The 12933-nt window shown below is 41.2% G+C and overlaps 2 protein-coding genes and 1 long non-coding RNA gene across 10 annotated transcripts in view; 1 reads left to right on the forward strand and 2 right to left on the reverse strand.

The window, feature by feature from the left end:
• Positions 1-4434, reverse strand: part of RO60 (Ro60, Y RNA binding protein) — an 18429-nt gene extending 13995 nt beyond the window's left edge. The window contains exons 1-3 of one of the 5 annotated variants that reach the window (XR_005629479.1): positions 4082-4350; positions 963-1534; positions 80-300 (exon numbers count right to left, since the gene is read on the reverse strand). Coding sequence is in view for 3 of the 5 variants with exons in the window: in XM_039726284.1 (XP_039582218.1) it covers positions 80-300; positions 963-1515 (774 nt within the window). In the remaining 2 variants the exon portion in view is untranslated. Of the gene's footprint in view, positions 1-79; positions 301-962; positions 1535-4081; positions 4351-4412 lie in introns of those variants that run through there. The other 4 variants (XM_039726284.1, XM_039726282.1, XM_039726285.1 and 1 more) reach the window with 4 other exon arrangements.
• The window catches only part of UCHL5 (ubiquitin C-terminal hydrolase L5), a 16768-nt gene continuing 8269 nt past the window's right edge, over positions 4435-12933 (forward strand). Inside the window, exons 1-3 of one of the 3 annotated variants that reach the window (XM_039726293.1) lie at positions 4435-4642; positions 6151-6214; positions 8391-8496. In XM_039726293.1, coding sequence (XP_039582227.1) covers positions 4561-4642; positions 6151-6214; positions 8391-8496 — 252 coding nt within the window. In that variant the 5' untranslated portion in view covers positions 4435-4560. Of the gene's footprint in view, positions 4643-6150; positions 6215-8390; positions 8497-11770; positions 11855-12933 lie in introns of those variants that run through there. The other 2 variants (XM_039726292.1, XM_039726294.1) reach the window with 2 other exon arrangements.
• LOC120510445 overlaps positions 10822-12933 on the reverse strand; it is a 19033-nt gene continuing 16921 nt past the window's right edge. For both annotated transcript variants that reach the window (XR_005629485.1, XR_005629487.1), the window contains one exon: positions 10822-11351. This is a non-coding gene — a long non-coding RNA (uncharacterized LOC120510445). The remainder of the gene's footprint in view (positions 11352-12933) is intronic.

A 12933-nucleotide genomic window follows, 5' to 3' on the forward strand; every position in this document is an offset into this window, starting at 1 on the left:
AATCTAGACTTAGAACTGCATTACTCACTGTAGAGAATTCATACTTCTATGGAGAATTCAGCTAAGGAAGTTTACCCACCTCTTTAGATTTCAGATGGTTTGTCAGGAGATGCTCTCTAACTAGACCATATTCCTCTATCAAATGAATAACTTCCAATTCATCTTTTGTGCGCTTTACTTTCTCCACAGCCTCCAGATACTTCAAGAGTTTTTCAGTCTCAGCAGAAACTGCTTTCTCTTTGTAAGCTTCCTGGACATCTTTCCACCCCTTGGTAACATACTTAGTGACTATAGCAATTCCTGATGGAAAAGAAAACCATTTCTCAAGCGGGATTACCATCTGTATACTGGAATTCATCATTCTAGCATGCAAATGAATTAGCAGGTTTCACTCTCAGACCTGCCAAACACCTGTTGAAAAGGTCAGCCATAAACAATTCAAAGCAGTACTTTTAATTACTGTATTCATCTCCTTAGAAGTAAGGAGCTACATTGCCCAGAGATGCTGTGGCTGCCCCATCCCTGGAAGTGTCCAAGGCCAGGCTGGATGGAGCTCTGAGCAGCCTGGGCTAGGGGAAGGTGTCCCTGCCCATGGCAGGAGGGTTGGAAACTGGATCATCTTTACGGTCCCTCCCAACCCAAACCATTCTATTATCTTAACATTTGAAGTCAACCAATCTTCCCACATAACAAAAAAGTGTTATTTTAAGCAAAGAGAAACAAAATGAGGGTGTTATTTTGTCTTCTCTTGGCACATGGAAGAAAAGAAGGAACAAACTCTGTTTACCTTGAAGATAAACAGGTCTGTTTTTTTATATGATCACCCACACTTTTAAGATGCAATTTACAGGATATGATCACTAACAATTCATCTACAATGGCACTTGGGTTTCCAAAATATTTCCACAGTAAATATAAAATGTTTAAAACACAATATTTTCAGGTAAATAAAAATTTATTACCTTCACTGGCAGGTTTTAGGTGGGACAACCTCAGAAGATCTTTATGAGACCAACCACTTCTTTGCTTATATTTTGTAACTGCTAAAGCAAGAGCCATGCCATTCTTTCCATTGTACCAATCTGCAACAGCTTTCCTCAGAGCACGGCCCCACATGCCACATTTCATGCCCTCCTTCAGATCTTTTTTAAACTGGATGAAAGTAAAGAGATGGGTTGGTACGCAACACACCTCGGGGACAGCTTTAAACGCCGCTTGTTTTGTTTTGGCATCAGAGCACTGCGAGCAAACTGCCAGGGCAAACAGCAGGGGCTCCTGCTTCGCCGCTCTGCCCTCTTGACTAAAAGCTTTTATTTCTTCAACGACTTCGCAGCCTCTGCCCTCTTCAATGAGCCTCAGCAAAGCTTCTGCGTGCTCGAAGCCCAGCTTGTGCTCCTTGGCGTGGTAGGCGCTGCTCTCGGAGCCGAAGCAGAGGAAGCGCTGCAGGCGGGCGCTGTCGCCGGGCGGCGCGGCGGCCCCGCCCGGGGGCTGCGCTGGGCTCCGCTCCGCCGCCATCCCTCAGGCTCCCAGCCGCCTGCAAGAACAACGCGTGTTAATAACGGGAAAAGTGCATCTTACACGGCTCTACGCAGGTATTTACTGTACACATCGAGTTGTATTGAGCAGTGCTGTGTTAACATTTTAATAGTATGGTAAATGTAGTCTCTGTTAACGGGGGTCCTTTTTCGGGACCCCGGGCTTGTGTTGCCCAAAAAAAGGTACCCGGACGTCCGTATCTCTTTGTTTTTATTGTCTCACATTGTCCTAATCTCAATTGTTCAAATGTTATTACTCTAATTATATTACTATTTTTATAACCATTTTATTACTATTAAACTTTTAAAATTTCAAAAACAAGTGATCGGCGTTTTTCACACTAAGAACTACGGTTCACTGCTGTTTTAGTAAATGCATGTTGTCTATAAGTGTGTAATGTTAAGTTTTCCTTCATGAATTTAATCACAGCATACTCCAAGTGCACGGTAATGCACATCATGTAGAGGAAAAGAAATTAAAAACTCTCTAAGTTATAATCATGACTAACTTATTTCTTTAAAACCAACTCAGAAACTACTTAATCCCAGTAAGTGGCGCACAAAAACCATCTGGTGTTATAGCCTTTTGCCACTAACATATTACATCACTTTCATAGGTAGATTTTCATATTGCAGACTAAATGGCTCAAAATTCAGATCCTGCCCTGCTCTATTTTGCATAAGAATTGCTAATACCGACCAAATGAAGAAAAATGAGGCTAAAATGAACAACCAAGATATGGAAAAACTGCTTAGTTGGAAGACTTTGTGAGAGTTTATATATGGTAGGTTTCAGTGAGGCTTAGACAACAGCTTTTGAACAACTGAGCAGCTCAAGAACAAATTATCTCTGCTACGGGCTCAAATAGTCTGCTGCTCCAAGTGAGATCCAAGAAAACAGGGACATAACAGATTCTGTACTGCCTTACATTTGAAGGTAAGAAGCAAAAATCAGCACAAAAATTCACAGTCATTCAGGTCTTTCTATTTATACACTCCTGAGCTGCAAGAGAGCTGTAATACTTGTATGGCAACACCACTGCTCTTACTTGGAGAGCATCCAGCACAGTAAAATTTAAGCCATGACATTTAAAATTAAGCAAATGCAGGTGAAATTAAATTAGCAGGGGAAGGGTAAGGAAATTCCTCATCATCACTACCTGCAAAACATTAATAGCACGCAGAAAACCCAAACAAAAAATCCTGAAATCACAGTAAGCATCCATTTAGTTATCAGAAAAAAATGTGGCACATGAAAGATACTGAGAAACACCATTATCCTGAAGGAAAAATAAGAATGGGAAGCATAAAGGATCATCCATGGACAACAAGATGTCCATGTATATAAAATACTGAGAATGGTTTCTTGCTGTAGCTTTCATACCCCTACTATAATAAATATTACTATATTGAAAAGAGACAAGTGGGAAAACTCTTATGGAGCCTGTGTTACATCCCAGCCTCACAAGTTCCCACAGCTCTTCCCTCCCTTGGACCCATCCCTCTCCTCTGCCCAGACCTCAAGCTTATTGTTTCATTTAACACCTGTACAACAGAGACATCTTTCACCCTAACAGGTGGATAAATGCAAATGCTCACTTAGCATATGCTTTACTATAAACCACTCTTGACCTGCTGAGCTGCAGCAGGGAACTTGAATTTATAACACCTGTGCAGGATTTATCAACAATATTCTGGCTCCACAAGCACTTTCAGTTTCTGAACAGCAGGAATGCAAACAGCAATTCTTGAAAGTACCAGACTAGGAGTTTTATAACAAAAATTGCTAAACTAAACGCCATGGCTGTTCACCATTACTAATGAAAGAGAAAACCCACTAGATTTCAGCCACCATATGAATTTATAAGTAAAATATGACTTTGCTCTGAAACAGTCTATACACCAGTTACATGTCGAGTACTAAGTCAATATTTTTATGTTGCTGTACCATAGCATGATTCAGTTCTTTAAGTTGGCATTGATTAATTTCCATGACTTTCCCAAATTGCCCTAGCTTTCCTAAGAAATAAAATATCTGAAAAGTTACACAGATGGATGAAAAAAACTCACATAAAATATAAAGCTTTAGCAGCACTACAGATTCTAATCTAAGTCCTTAAGTTTAACTGCTACATTAACAACTAGTGACACTTTGTAGCAAAAGCTCATGGAATTAAACTTTGAAAAAGTCACATCTTTTATTAAAAAAAATTAACATTTTAAAGACAACTTCTCAAATTGCCTTTGAATACTGCAAAACCACTTCAATCTATGAGGAACTGCATTCTGCCTCTCTGCCCTCTATATTCTGTATAAGCATTAACCTGAAGACTATAAGGAATGTCTTAACTGAGCAGAGAGACCACAACCATCACATTGAGCTGTGCCTGTAACAAACCAGGCTCGTGCTACAGCTCTGACAACATAGTTCTCATAGTTCAGAAAATAAGCACTTCTGTGTCATCGGGGATGCCAGGAAAACACTTCCCAAAGCACCACTGGAGCGGTGGACGAGAGCAGCACAGCAGACACCCCATTATACGAACCACGTCCCAGCCCACGCATTTCTGCTGCAGCATTTGCAGGAGCCTGTCTGCTTAAAAACACGCACTGACTGGGGGGCAAAGGCAGCTTAGCTGACGCAGGGCAGAATCAGGAGACAGCAGCACCTAAAGCGGATACCGGAGGAGCTGCGATGGCAGCTGTCAGTCTCCGCGAAGACGATAAACACGCGTGACGCGGAGACCCGCCCGGGAACGCCCCGCGGGCCCCTCACGCCCCGGCGCTGCTCCCCGGCCTCTCCGCGTTCCCCCGCACCCCGGGGCCGGCCCAGGGTCCCGCACCCCGCTCCCCTGCGGCCCGGGAAGCGCCACTTGCCTGCGAGGCCGCGGCCCGGGCCCGGATCCAGTCCCGCGCGGCGCTTCCTGCGGCCGCCCCGCCTCTCCATGGCGGGGCCCGGCGCGGGTCCTGCCGGGAAGGGAGCGGCGCGGCTCGGCCTCGCAGCCTGAGCGGCGGCAGCGCCGCCATGTCCGGGGGCAGCAGCGCCGGCGAGTGGTGCCTCATGGAGAGCGACCCGGGCGTCTTCACCGAGCTCATCAAGGGCTTCGGTGAGGGTCGAGCGGGGCCGGGCAGGTGTGGGCGCTCCGCGGGGCTGTTCCCGCACCGCGGGGTGCGAGCCCGCTGTCCCTGCCGGGCGGGGAGGGGATGCGGGGGCTCGGTCGCTGCGGGGCCGGGAGGGCGCTGGGACGCGCTGCCGGTATCGAGCGTGCCTTCCGTGGTGCCCGCGGCGCCGGCCCGGCCCGCCCCGCGGCACGGCACGGCCCGGCACCTGTTGCTGTGCTGCGGGACGGACGTGCCGCGTAGGGTCACGGCGTCCTTTAGGTTGGAAAAGGCTTCTCAGATCACCCAGTCCAGCCTGTGGCCCAACACCACCTTGTCAGCCAGACCGTGGCACTGAGTGCCATGTGCCGTCTTTCCTTAAACGCCTCCGGGGGCGGTGACTCCATCGCTTCCCTGGGCAGCCCATTCTCATGTCTCATCAGCCCTTTGGAAAAATTCCTCCGAATGTCCGATCTGAACTTCCCTCACACAGTTTAAGACTTAAGGCTGGGAAGGTGTTTGGTTCCAGAGCCCCTGGAGTTCAGGGAAAGGGCTGTGTGCCTAGGCTGAGCTGTGGCGCTTGGCAGTGGCTGCATAGCCTGCAAGCGGCTGCCCGGCCTTCCAGGATGTTAAGTTTTCTGTTGAATTGCTTTTAAAATCTTTGGTGAAACTGTGAATATATGGTTATTACAGCAGCCAGGTTATTCTCAGCCAAAGAACCAAAATTATCTTACTCTATGTTTCATTGATTCATAATTTGTCGTGTTTTTTTCTCAGAAACAAAGTCCAGACACGCTTCTTTGACATTTTTATTTAGCTAGTAAATGAAACTTCCACATACTAAATATTGGAACCTTTTAGGCTGTGTATTATGCACGTGTCTTGCTTGAGTGTAGCATTTTCGATCTACTACCATAGGTCTTTGTCTGCAGACAGATGTTTAAAGTTCTGCTTTGGGCTTGCTGATAATACCTTTATGAACAGTGTTGTTCTCACTTAAGTGAGGGACATGAAGTGATCAGAGATATTTAAGCTCCTCTGCTTCTTTTTTAAATGCAACTCTGTTGTAAAGACAGTATCACTGTCCACGGGTTCAGAAATGCCTGAATAATTTTTCTCTGCCTGTCTTGTTTGGGTTTCTTTAATCAAGGTCTTTTAAATCCCACAGATAGACTTTTTCCATAGCCTGGATATTCTAGTTGTACATATTACATAATGTCTTTGTGTTTTCTTTCATAAGTCTGCCTTTGCTGGCTGCATCCTTTTTTAAATTAGTTAGTTGAAGATACTCTCTCCACAGGTTCAGAAATGCCTGAAATAATTTTTCTCTGTCTTGTTTGGGTTTCTTTAATCAAGGTCTTTTAAATCCCACAGATAGACTTTTTCCATAGCCTGGATATTCTAGTTGTACATATTACATAATGTCTTTGTGTTTTCTTTCATAAGTCTGCCTTTGCTGGCTGCATCCCTTTTTAAATTAGTTAGTTGAAGATACTCTATTTTTTCCTTATTTCAGGCTGTAGAGGAGCACAAGTTGAAGAAATATGGAGTTTGGAGCCAGAGAACTTTGAAAAATTGAAGTAAGGCACATGTTTTTTATTCACATTTGTTTGAAGTCCCTGAAAGAATGTGTACTAAACTCAGGTGTGTTTTTGGTGGACATTATGTTTGGGGAATTTAGTTTTCTTGTTTTTTCCTTCAGTTTCTAGAGAAGTTCAGTATGACTTTGAGTTAATGGAATACCTGGCAGTTAAATTGCTTTTCATTAAGTGCTTTGGTACTTAATCAGGTTTTGAAAGAAGTGCTGATAGTAGCTAGAATGTGGAAGTAGATTTCTAATGCTTTTTCCATTAGCTTGCCTTATAGCTCTTAACAAATTCTTGGGTGAATTTCTGTTCCTTGCTTTATCTCCCTCCCTCCTCACATCCCGTGATGTTGTCTCAGTTGTCTTAAATTATTTTCCAGTACTTAGAAACCTTTGTAACTCATTTTTCTTGCAGAACCACTTCCATATAGATGTGAAGGCAAATAGGCTTTTTATAACTGATAATGACTGGTGTCATGTGGAACAATTTTGCCCTCATTAAGCAACATTAATTCTTTTAATGTTTTGTCCATGATGTCCATAAACATATTGTTATCCATGTTTACATACAGGATTTTAAGATGAAAATATCATTTAACCTGGACCATACTCTTGTATCTTGTGCAAATATCCCATACTAGTAGGATTAATCTTTCAAAAGATGCAGAAGTTGGTACAGAGGATGTACTTTTAGAATTTTTGACTGAAGATATTTGACCAGCAACACTTGAATGGCAGAAATGTTGCCTATGGATTGGCTTATTTGCTGCCTGCACCATCAGAATATTTACCTGTTTGTTCATTAAGTGACAGCTTTGAACATCCTGGGCAATGTGTGTCTTTCTAGTCCTGAGGGATGGCCAGCTTCCATCCTCCCTTCCCACTTACACCTGCAATATTTTACACAATGTATAAACACTGGGAGAGAAAGAATATAGAAGCATGTTTGTTTTCTGAACAGCAGGCACACAGTTTGTGGTGATTGTGAGTGGGGCTGGCCCAGCCCCATCCCCAGTGGGTGCAGCTGTGAGCAGCAGGTGAGCAGCACTGACAGCAATGAGCCATGGAGTGCCCAGGGGCACTGAGCAACACCAAAGGGAGCAGAGGGCACACAGGGGCAGGGCATCATCGTGAGGGGGCAGAAGCTGGGTTAAAGAACAAGAAGGGTGGATGCTTGCAGCCTTCTGAAGTGGTTTGCTCCTGATGTGTGTGGGTTGAAGCTTTCTGATATTTTATGGTGATACTCTGTGAGCTGTGGCTGCCTCAACTGCAGCATGTGCTATGACACAGGTCCACTGAGAGAATGTTAAAAATGCATCTTAGATTTCTGGTCAGAGCTTAGGAAAAGTTTCTTGTGCAGTACAGGTATATGTTTGTCTTTTGTAGAGAAACCATTTGTGGCCTCTTTTTGGTGATGACCTAGATTTACGTTGATGAATAAGTTTTTGTCTTACAGTAACTGAAGATTTTTTACAGGTGTGTGTCTGTCTTTTGTAGAGAAACCATTTGTAGCCTCTTTTTGGTGATGACCTTAAATCTAAGTTGATGAATAAGTTTTTGTCTTACAGTAACTGAAGATTTTGTAAGACGTATTCCTTTATTGATAAATGTTTGTATTCTGGAAATACTAAATACAGTGCAACATGTATTAAAAGCTGTTTACTATTCAAGACATGCAGTCCAAAAGGCAAGACATGCTTTTACTAGAAGAGACAACTGGGTTTCTCTTAACTTGTTGGTGAGCTAACTCAAAGCATGAAGTTTTGGGAGAGCTCCTCTTTGGGCATTTTATTTGTGTCAAGAAGGATTACCAAATCTTTTGTTCCTGCTCTTGACTGACAAATGCTTTGATAGCTCTTTATTACTAACCAATTCAAAGGAGAGTTCTGCAACTACAAAAGGTGCAGTAACCAGGACCAGGAAAACTGGTCCTGACTTTTGAAAATTAGTGGCTAAATGCTAATTCAGATTGGGATTATTTAGCACAGAAGGAAGCTCAGATTGTCTTCTGCGTAATTAAAAGAGTGCATCTGAAAATTTCAGTGTAAGTTCCTGGTTTAGAAAGAATTAACAGAATTACCATACCAGCATACAGCTAAACTACAGTACAGAGAATTTCAATATTTTTTATCAGTACTTGTGACCTTTTTACTATAAATTTTGTTTTTCAGGCCAGTACATGGGCTGATTTTCCTCTTCAAGTGGCAGCCTGGAGAGGAGCCAGCAGGTTCTGTTGTCCAGGATTCCAGACTGGATACAATATTTTTTGCTAAGCAGGTATGAGAAATTCAGTAATTGTTTTAGCTATATAATGAAATAGAGCTTTTAATTTAGTAAAATAAAAGGTTATTTTTTTGCTAATATGTATACAAATCACTATTTTGCAAGGTAAAATAGCTTCAACAGATTGAGAGTAGGAGCTGTGTATTGACAAAGCAAATGAGTTTGATCTGTCAAGTCAGACAAGAATGGCAACTATGGAAGAGTAAAGCTCTTATTTATTTGTCAGCCCTCACCCATAAAGTAACTCAGTCTTCTGTGCAAAAGTGACTTGGTAAATGTTCTCAGCAGGATGAGCAAATTACTTCTTTTGAAACCACTTTCAACAACTTGTTGGAAGAAGTCTATTTTGGTCCGGTTTTTATTTCTCATTTTTCTCAAATGCTCTGAAGCTAGGGGCAGTATTATGTAGGATAGGGCTTTCCTTCAAGGGTTTGCAGACCATTTGGGCATGCAAGTTTTAAGTATTCAAATCAGAAAGGTGAATTTAAATTAGAAATCACTGGAAAGTTGCTTTAGCTGATGTAGTCCATTGTGTTTTATTAAATACAGAGTAGTACTGATATTTTGTCTTAGAGTTAACAGATTGCTGCATTTTTCACAAGAAAGAAAAGCAAGAGAAAGTGACCAGAATGAAAGTAGGAGTATTTAATGTGGGTATTTGTTACAAAACATTGACATCAAAGGGCAAATTATTAGGATTTCTGTGAAGACTGTTACATGGTCTAGTTCTTGGGGGGTTTGGGGGGCTTTTTTTTTGTTGGGTCTTTTCTTGTTTCATTTCCCACCACAAATGCAAGTTTTGAATGTAAATTTCAGGATATGAAAAATCTCTTCACACTTCCAGGTAAAAGCATAGAAATGTGGAAAACAATGCAAATAGCCATCCTGGCCACTCTGTACCTGCACTTCTGTTTTGTTCCTTTTATAATCATGCTGTTATGGATCAGCTTTTTCCATGCTGCTTCTCTTCATTCTTCCCCTGCTGTAGCTCTTGAGTCCTGCCAAGCACTGCCCACTGTTTTTATGATGCAGAGATCAGTAGCAGTTTGCTAATTGTCTTTATAGTTTGGTAGCTCTCATGGACACTGGTTTAGGTTGTGATTTCTACCTAACCAAATACATTGTTAGTGGCCGTGGGCTGTAGCTAAAGAACAGCCATGAGACAAAGAACTCAGAAAATCCTAGATGTGACTTTCAAAAGGTACTTACATGGTGGGAGGAAATTACTCTGATTGGAATCTAGAGAGGGATTTTTTTGGAGGATGTTGTTTTTTTATTTTAAAGTGAAGGTAAATCTTCCCTCACTCAAGGGATTTCATCTTGTTTCCTGTGAGTAGCTGAGGTTGTCCTAGAATTGCTGTTCTTGTGAATGCTGAAAAGTTTCAAAGCGTTTGAATGCTTGCTCCACTTCTTTTGCCTTTTCCACCCCCTTCCCTTTTTTGAAGCTTGACACTGTTTAAAGGCAATAGCTAAGAGGAACTTTCTTGAGCTTTAAGATGAGATTGCAGAATATATATCACAAAATTTGGATAATGTTAGATTTGATAATAAGCCCCACAAAATTAAAGGCTAACAATAAAAAGTCTTGTTTATTTTATAGTTTTACTTTGAAACACTCATATTTTAATGCACTCTTAAGCTGAAACCTCCTTTTTAATTGTCCCTTTCTTTTACCTGCTGCCTTTAAATAGGAGTACTGGAGTGACTCTTAATTCTAGCATGAAAAGCAATTTCTAGAAATGTTGACTCTTAGAGTAGTACTGCCTGCCACTGGCCACTAGATGGCATGGAATAGATGTTTCAAAAGTCATTTGCAGAAAGTTTAGAATTATTATCTTTTTCATTTTTTACTGTTATCTGTTAGTCAAGTGTAGTGGCTTTGCAAAATTAAAACATTCCTTGAAGACATATATATGTTTGTGTTTCATATCAGTTCAGTTTTGCCTGGACTGAGCTATTGTGACTGAACAACTAGAAATAGGTACAGAGAAATTATGATGAAAAGTCAACAGAAAGAAACTGTTTTGGATATTTTGGAGGAATCTGTTTAATACCAGTTTAGCTCTGATGACTTTCACACTGAAGAAAGTTAGCCTAGGTTAGAGATCCAACTCAATAAGCAAAGTTTTCAAGACTTAGAGTTTTCTTGAGCAAGTGTCTGATTTTATGGTTTGCTGCTGGTGAGGGCAGGGTGCAGTGAAATCCTGTGAGCCAGTGGAGCTCATCCCCAGCAGTCTGCTGTGCAGTTTCCTGGCTGGTCTCTGCTGTACTATGAGATGTGTCTGTTCAGCAAGTCTGTACAGGACAGAACTGCTAACAGGTAAGTGAGAGAGCAGGGCATTCTTTATGATAGTGCTGAAGTTACTGCACTTCTCAGAACCACAGTCTGGATCCTCTGAGTCACCCAGGAGCACAAAGCAAGATGAGCATTAGTGTTGAATATTTGTATTGTGAAAGAGCAAGTCCTCCCAGCCATCGTGCACCTGGGTTCATGTGTATTTTTTATTTCCTCTGTATGTTTTAAGCCAAATTTTATGCTTGCTTTGAGGGTCTTTCCTGAAGACTTTTTTCTTCATTACGAAAGGGATCATGTAAAATTACACTATATTCATTTGTAGGCTGGAATCCCACAACAAATAGATTGGTTAGGGCAGTTTTTATGACATTTAAGATTATTGATCTGTTGATCAGTATCTTCAAAACTGTCATGACACTGGAGCCTGAAAAAATCTCAAGTCTTTGCCTCTCTTTCTTTTCTCGCACATTTTCTTCTTTTAAATGTTCCCATCTAAAGACATGTGGTACAATTGGTTGTACTGCAGGCATGTTTTCAAGTGTCTTCCTGAATCCTGTGTGAGCACAACAAGGTTACTGTTAATATATCAAGAGTTGAGTACAGGAGATAAATTTTGTTTCTGTTCGACTCTATGATGTGTTCAATCTTAAAAATGGTTTCGTTGTGGGGAACTTTATTTAGAGGTAAAAGGCTACAGCTCTCAAACTGTCTAGTAAAACATCTTTAAAATTGCACTAGGAAACACAGTTTTGGTAAGAAGCTTGTGCATGCTCCCATCTTCCTCATTTCCACTTCCATAGTGATGTTGTGGTTGAATGCCAAATAGCAACTAGATCTTGCTCCTAGTTATATCACGACTGTTGGGGGGTTGAATTTTGAAGTCTGTCTTGTATGCATGCATATTAAGGGATGTTTTTTAATGGTCACTTTTATGTGCACTCATGTTAAATTTGGCCTCCCTGTTATGCCTAGGTATGGTTTGGTCCTCTAGTTGAGGCCAGAGAACTCTGGATGATGTTACATACCCTTTGAGCTAGGATACATAGGCACCATGAGGTGAGTTAAGGATACAGTTTCAGCCTTAACTCAGAATTCCTGATTTCTTTGTTGCTTCAGTGGGCCCTTGCTGTTGTTTTCACACACAGTGGATACATGATTACAGCTGCTCAATGTATTCATCTCCCTGCCACACTCTTTAGAGGAGCTGCATTCTCTGCTGAGCACTGCAGAAGTGTCTCTGGACATAAAAGAATGCCATTGTTGCAGATCTGAAACTACTTCTTTTGAGTTTAATAAATTCTTCAGCTTTTAGTATGGAACTATTGGTATCCTGCCTTTCCTAGGTGCCTTGTATTTATTTTATTTTGCATTGTCATGACAGAACATTAACTTCATTAATTGGGAATACCTTCAGAAGCAATGTCTTATAAATGATAGTTAATAACAAACCATTGGTCTCTAGTTATGTTTATGGCACTAATGGAAGTATATGTATTTTTTTACATTTCCAGTACTTAATTGATTTCAAACTCACATGACCTTTTCAGATTTGGTAACATTAAGATAGACCAGATATAGTGTTAAAGCTAAGTTTGGGGTAACAGATAACTTGCAAGTACAACTTCAAGACCTGAAACAAATCAGAAAGAGATTTTCAGTAACTGAGTATAGCTGCAGTAGGATCATATCTTTAATCCAGCAAGATTTAAATGGAAAAAATTATATTGGGTTTCTAAACAAGAATAAATTGTGCACCTTCATGCTAATGCTGAATTTTTCTTGTTGAGCTCTGTAAAACCAACTGTTCTGTAATGTTGGAATGTTTAGTGAGTGAATTCCAAGGATTTGCTGGTTATGCTACCAATTGCAGCACAGGCTTGTCCACAGCTTTTTTGAAAAGCAAAATACATAATCCATCAGGTAGATGTGAGTCAAAAATTTGAAGTCTTCTGTCTAAAGTTGATCCTGAAGGTCAGATCTGATCCCTAGAGAAAGGTGCATGCTTAGGAAGTAATGCATCTTACTTAGAGAGTACCTGTTGGTATTTCTGGACAGATACAGAAAATCCTCTTAATCCTCAAGTCCAAATAAAAATCTTTTGGGAACAACCTGCATTTATTATCACATTACCTAAA

This window comes from Passer montanus, unplaced genomic scaffold, assembly GCF_014805655.1.
Source record: "Passer montanus isolate IOZ18808 unplaced genomic scaffold, ASM1480565v1 scaffold58, whole genome shotgun sequence".
Lineage (NCBI taxonomy): Eukaryota > Metazoa > Chordata > Aves > Passeriformes > Passeridae > Passer > Passer montanus.